General features: G+C 36.7%; 1 protein-coding gene across 1 annotated transcript; it reads right to left on the bottom strand.

The window, feature by feature from the left end:
• Positions 1-412: 412 nt before the first annotated feature.
• Positions 413-6,080, bottom strand: LOC111088797. Its single transcript, XM_022399813.1, has 3 exons — positions 5,910-6,080; positions 3,397-3,611; positions 413-707 (listed from the first exon to the last, which is right to left on the bottom strand). Exons 1-3 carry the CDS (start codon positions 6,057-6,059, stop codon positions 413-415), a joined length of 660 nt encoding a protein of 219 aa, XP_022255521.1. The 5' UTR covers positions 6,060-6,080.
• Positions 6,081-6,879: the final 799 nt, after the last annotated feature.

Here is a 6,879-nt window from a genome sequence, read left to right as displayed (position 1 = left end):
CTGCCTTCCCTCTAGTCTTTCACTGCTAAATTAGGGACAGCTAGTGCAGATAGCTCTCGTGTAGTTTTGCACAAAATTCAAAAACAAAACAAATTGTCATTGATCTATCTATCTGTTACCCTTCATTTTTTCAATTTCTTGGATGGTTGACACTGACCTATGAGGCAGTGATAATTTTCCAATCATTTTGAAAGAGATTAACCGTGGTGGATGTTACCTGACCCGAGTCATTGGTTTCCATCTATTATTGACTGTGTAGAAGCAGCAACTGATTGCGTAATTCAAGCAGCTGTTTGTTCTATCCCAAAAACCTCGACACGTTTCTCACAGTATCCTCGTCCATGGTGGTCTCCTGCCTGCCAGCAGGTCTGGAAGGCTCAGAAATTGGCCTGGGATGCCTTTCACAGGTATCTCACTCTTTACAACTGCATTGCTTTCCAGGTGGCCTATGACCATGCTTTGGCCAGTTAGACATCAGAGCCACAAGGAATCTTGGATTAAGTTCCCCATCAACATCTCTTCTACCACAAGTTCCAAAGCCATCAGGGACAAGATTCAAAAGGGCAATTGGAAATATTCTTCTCATTCTTTTTCCATTTTGCTCTCCAGTGTCCAGGAAGTTGCTGGTGTTCAGAGCATCGCCGATACTCTTGGGAAGAGAAGCTCCAGAACTTCTGTTTCTTACCTCACCTTCTTGGCCATCAAGTCTCAGGAAGAGCAATAACCTCTTTCCTTTTAGGCTGATCGTCTCTATGACTATAATCGCCCTCTTACACTGGTGGAACTTCAACTTGCTCTTCATTGGTCTGGCAGTACATCAGTCAGACCTGATGACATTCACTATGAGATACTATGCCATCTCTTTAGTGCCTTTCTTACTCTTCTTCTCGTTCTCTTTAACTGGATCTGGTAGGATAATGATTTTCCAGATGCTTGGTGCAGAGTTATTGTTCTTCCTTTCTCAAAGCTTAGAGGATCCCAAGATTCCTTCTAATTATAGTCCAATTGCTTTGACTAGCTGTCTCTGTAAGGTCTAGGAGAGGATAGTTAAAACACATCTTAGTTGGTTCCTTGAATCAAAAAACTTCCTCTCGCACACCCAATTGGTTTTCGTAGACGTCATTCCACCATAGACCATCTGATTCGTCTTGAAACTTCGATCAATGAAGCGTTCTTCAAGAGGGAGCATCTTGTTTCTGTTTTATTTGATCTTGAGAAGGCTTATGACACCACTTGGAGGTTTAGAATTTTACAGGACCTTCATTCACATGGGTTGCATAGCCATTTATCCATTTTATTTGAAATTTGTTCACAAAACTGGAGTTCAACCGTATGGGTTCAACCATTTCAAGTTCTTTCACACAGAAACTTGGAGTCCCTCAGGATTGTGTCTTGAGTGTCACACTTTTCAGTATCGCTATTGCAAATGGCTTCTATGTTGACGACTTCTACATTTCTTGTCGGTTGTCAAACATGAGGTTTATTAAGCAGCAGCTCTCACTTTCTTGTTGAGGTGGACACAGTAAATGGTTTCACCTTTTATTTCTCTAAAACCGTTTGCATTAATTTTTGCCGTCAATGGGGTTTACACCCCAATCCTGAGCTCCATCTCGATGGTTCCTGAAACAAAGTTCTTGGAGCTTCTGTTTGACCACAAACTGACTTTCATTCCTCACATTAAGCAACTTTGTGTTAAATGTACTCTGTCACTGAACAAACTCTGTGTCCTTTCTTCCACCTCTTGAGGAGTGGATTGATGTTCCACGCTCAAGATCTATCGTGCCTTCATATGATCCAAGCTGGACTATGGGTCTATGGTTCTGCCAGACCCTCTGCATTGAAGATGTTGGACCTTACACTCTGTGGAGCTTTTACTCTGCATGGGGCTTTCTGCACTTCTCCAGTCCAGAGTTTGTACACTGAGTCCCAGGAACCTCCTCTTCACCTCAAATGTTTGCAACGTTCTGTTCTTTATTCTACCATGCTTTGATCCTTACCACAGCATCCCATCTGGGGTTATTTCTTCCTTCCTCAATGGGCTTTGCTTTTTCAAAATCTCCAGTCTGCTATTCCTCCATTTGGCCTTCATATCCAGGCACAGTTGACGCTTGGGTCTGCCATTGGATGATGTTGCTGACTCCAATGACTAACCCATTCCTCCATAGCTCGTTACCACCCCAACCTGTGACCTTTCCTTGAGTCATCTTAGGAATGTCGATACTCCCTATTAGAAGTACTATCTTCTTATTGCCGAACATCTTTCAAACCATCCTTCTGTTCCAGTTTTCATAGATGGTTCGAAGTCAAGTGACCCTGTGAGCTCTGCCGTGGTATGTTGTGGCTCGATGGTTGTCCACGGGACCCCCTATACAGTTTCTGTGTTCACTGCCGAGTTGTATGCCATTTTTCTTGCCTTGGATCACGTAGAAGCTATGCAGTACACTAACTGTAGTATTTACACCAACCCTCTTAGCTGTCTACTGGCCCTGGAATCGCTTAATCGCATTCAAACCAACCGGCCCATTTTTCTCCAGCTTTCATTTCTATCCAATTTTTCTGGATACCTGGCCATGTCGGTATTCGCGAGAACGAGTTTGCTGACATTGCAGCTAAGTCTGTCTGCTCTGGCTCTGTCACAGCCAATTGGCAGTCGACTTCAGGAGAACAGTTTCATAACAAGCTTTTCCAGATTAAACCTATTGTTTTCATCTAGATTTCATAAAGATCGAAGGGAGGAAGTTGTCTTGGCTAAGCTACACATTGGTCACAGTTTTTTAATGCATCATTTTCTTTTATGTGGGACTGATCCATCAATGTGTGACCTTTGTGACACTTAAGTCACAATTTCCCACCTTTTGCATTATACCATCGCTATGAATGTGAAAGGTGACACCATTTTAGACATGTTTTTCTCGGGGTTTACCCCTGACATTGAACAGTGTCATTGGCGATGGTGATACTGTCCAGCTTAACTGTGTTTTTAGATTTTTGCAGGCCTTTTTAATTCTGTTTGAGTTTTTTATCTGATTTTTGGACACTGTTTAGATTTAACTTGTTTCTGTTTATCTTTCCATACAGTTTTTGCTTTGCTTTTTATACTAGTTGTTTGGTGCAGATAGCCACGCTGCTTTGCGCCAATTTACCCAAAAAACCAAACAACTAACTTGTTATACATTTGTTATATATTTTGAATAAATGGTGATTGGATGAAAAAAAAAAGCCAATGCAATAGTAAACTGAATGCATATGCACGTATGTAGCTTAAAATTTATTCTCCATAAATGGACATAAAAAATAAACCTGTAATATATGAAGACAAATATGTTTTTTCAAAGAAGATTTTTTATTTCCTAACTTACTTATAAAATGATTTGGATAATCATTGATTTAGAATACAACTTACTTTCTGTTTCATAAGGTTTTCCTAGAACAATAACTGCTCCTGCACTAACTGCTCCCAGAAATACTATTGGGAAATCAATGTTGTGAGATGTACAAATGCAAAATACATCTCCAGGTTCCAATCCTTGCCGTATGAGGGCACTTGCAAATCGACGACTGTAAAAAGCAACTTCCTTGTAGGTGTAAGAGGAAGAATTATCATGCGCCACCTATATTAATAATAACAAAAAAGACTGAATATTTTATTTTCTAAATGAATATGACAACCATAATCCTGCTCTCGTATCATTTAAGGTTTAGAAATATTTCTTAATTATGATCTCAGCACCAAAATTTACGAACTTAAAAAACATTCATTTTGAATAAAACAAGTTACTACATTAAAAGTAAGAGTATGATTAATTTTATAATTTTCATAACTTTCACCTACTTTCTAGAGTGAACAAAGAAAAAAAAAACAGTATTTTATTTAGATAACTTTGTATTAACTAACACAATAAGAAAAATGGATAGTTAATGCAAATTGTGTAGAGTTCGTTTATCATTTTAAGACGATGGTCCTTATATATATTTTATACACATATATACACACACACATACATAAAAAAAACATAAGTTATTTTTCAATGTGCAAAAAGATTCCTACTCATATGTTAAAATAAAAATAACACAAATATCCGAATGTACGAATATCCAATATAGGTTCTCCTCATTTAATTCTTAAGAACTTTGTAATTTCAATTTTTAGATAATACTAAACAACTTGATCACCCTTGTTTAAATGCTTACCTAAGGGTACATCTATCATATACCACCATTTCTTGTGATCATATCTTATTAACTTATCTATGTACAACAGAGCAGATAAAATAAGAGAAGAGTAATACATTGTTATACACGACAGTAATGTCAGCACTGGATATAGGATATTATATTTATTATTATGTAATGTAAAGATAAACTTTATTTAAACAGTTATGTTAATATTTACACCAAGAGGAAGGATTGCGTTAAAAACAGCTAGACCAAACCTATGATGAAATAGAAGATATTAATAATTCAAAACAAGCCTTAAGAATATAACGCCGCATAACAAAATAAATGGAGTTTCCAGGACACGGGCTATAATTTGGGGAATATAAAAATGTGTTCTAAGATTTGTTATTGCAGAGTTTTCTGTGTTTCCCCAAATGTACACTCCTTTGTACTCATGCCGTGAACATAATTTAGAAATGACAGTTTCCAAAATGAAGAACTTATGCATAAGAGCTAGCCACTGAGGGTAGTTCACAAGGTGAGAATGTGGTTTAGAAGAAGACTTTGTCTAGACATTGTTTTTCACTATCATTCATGCAAAAAGCTATATCCACAATCTTGATACAGCCAAAGGTTCACAAAGAACCATGGCCTTGGATACCCTAGGATGCTGACCCTGTTTTCTCACTGCAGATAATATGAACAACATAAAGGCTAGAGGTTATAGCGGTGGTGTTATAAAACCAAGTTGGTAGGTCTGTATAAGGCACTCAGAGGAGGATCGAACTCCACTATAGATGTATCTATGCAAGGAAGAGAGTGGATGTTCCTCTGGTAGATGATATCTGCCTTTTAGCGAAATAAGAGTGGAAGAAACAGTCATGGACGAGGTGTACTGATGTTTGAACCCAGTAGAGAAGTGAGCTATTCATTGGTCCAAGTTCAAGCCTCAATTTGGCTTCTTATGTGAAGCAGCAGAATAGAGTTTAGTTTTCAGCTACAATGGTTCAACCTGTAATATTATTAGTTCAACTCCTTATCTGTCAGAAACTGAGTGACTAAGAGTTTTCAATTCTAAGTTGAGTTATATAACTAGAATCTCCTAACCCTTCAGGCTTTCTTGTTTTATTCGTTTTTCAGTAGATATTGACAGTCAACAGCGATTTACTTGATTATCTTGCGAGGTGCAAAATTACATTATTTTAACTTTGGCAAGGGGTACCCAGTTGTACCCAAGATAATGGGGTGACTCTTAGCATGCAGTAACTGTTCCTTGGAGAATGAAGGACCATAAATAACATCAGATTTGCTCCTTACCCCTATGCTACCTTTCCCAAATGCCACCACAGCCTAGTATCTTGGCTACAAACCATTGTAGGTTGCTTTATCGACTGTGATTCCTGTGGAGCACATCAGCTCTCTTGCGCGCCCCATTGGAGGATCAAAAGATACCTGCAGTATTGCAACGACATACATGCTTACCTCCAATCAAAACAAAAAAAAACAAAGACATTCCTGTAGCTAATGAACTGTTCCAAAACATCCGTGGGACACAGCAGACAGCTGCCTAGACGTTAGACATAATAATTAATGTCATGCTATTTTCTCGTTTAGAACTTTTTAATGATTTTGACTACTACAAAATGCTTTTTAATAATAAAAGATTTTTAAAAAAGATTTATAAGAATTGTCATCCACACAAAAATGAAGTGTATTAACTATTACCTTATTCTCATGAGGCAAACACTCACCACAAATATTTTGTCGCCATTTTTTTCTAGTAACTGATATATAAATTCTGGCCAAGTCACATCAGGAGCCTTGATAGCAGATCGTGGAGATAGGAGAATTTTTTCATCCAGTGTGTCACATATATTTTCTTTGAAAACGTTGTGAGCCATGCCTGTGTGATTTTTTCAATTGATCCTGTTAAAAGAGTTATAATCATTTATCAAATGAATACAACAACAAAATATCAGTTTATTAGTGTCAATTTCCAGCAAGAGGTTGTTCTTCACTTTAGTCCTAGAAAAGACAAATAAAACTAATTATGTTGATAAATAAATATTCATATACTTTGTTAATGAGAAAGCCAACTATGTGTTTTAGAAGCACGATCCATAGTGAGATGGAAAGGTAATCAGCTCAAGAATTTTTAGAAAATTGTGACCAGTAGTTAACTTGAGTGAGTTTCGTTGATAGAATGATATTGAGGAGATATAGTGCGTAGTAGATACTTTGATCTTAAAGATTAAGAAGCCCAATATCTTAGTTATTCTTTGTTTTTTTCAGCTAAGAATAATTTTCTGTAAAATTTAGTTAATTTTCAAAAGATATCGTTTTTGAAATATATAGATAATATTGAAGTTTACAATTGCTGATTATAATAAGAGAATTATGAATAAACATAGCAGTGTTTTCTAGTTGTAACTTATTTTTATTTGTTGAAATGGATATAACAGTCTTATTTGGTTACAACTTAAGTTATTTCTTTCTGTTTAACAAACACTAAGAACCATCAAGAAAAGTGTGATATTGGTTAGTTGGTTGTGATGAAGCACAAAGCTACACATATCCACTGTGTGGCAAAATGTGATATAAATGCCACGATAATCAGTCACGTTTCCGTCATTTGTCTCATTTTTGGGTCTAATGAAAGTATGTATATTTTTCTAGTAAAATCAAGAGGAGGTAAAATTAAAATTTGACTTACAAATCAAA

Source organism: Limulus polyphemus, unplaced genomic scaffold (genome assembly GCF_000517525.1).
Source record: "Limulus polyphemus unplaced genomic scaffold, Limulus_polyphemus-2.1.2 Scaffold104, whole genome shotgun sequence".
In the NCBI taxonomy this organism is placed as follows: Eukaryota; Metazoa; Arthropoda; class Merostomata; order Xiphosura; family Limulidae; genus Limulus; species Limulus polyphemus.
The sequence above is the reverse complement of the archived record's forward strand: the minus strand, read 5'-3'. Positions and strand labels throughout refer to the sequence as shown.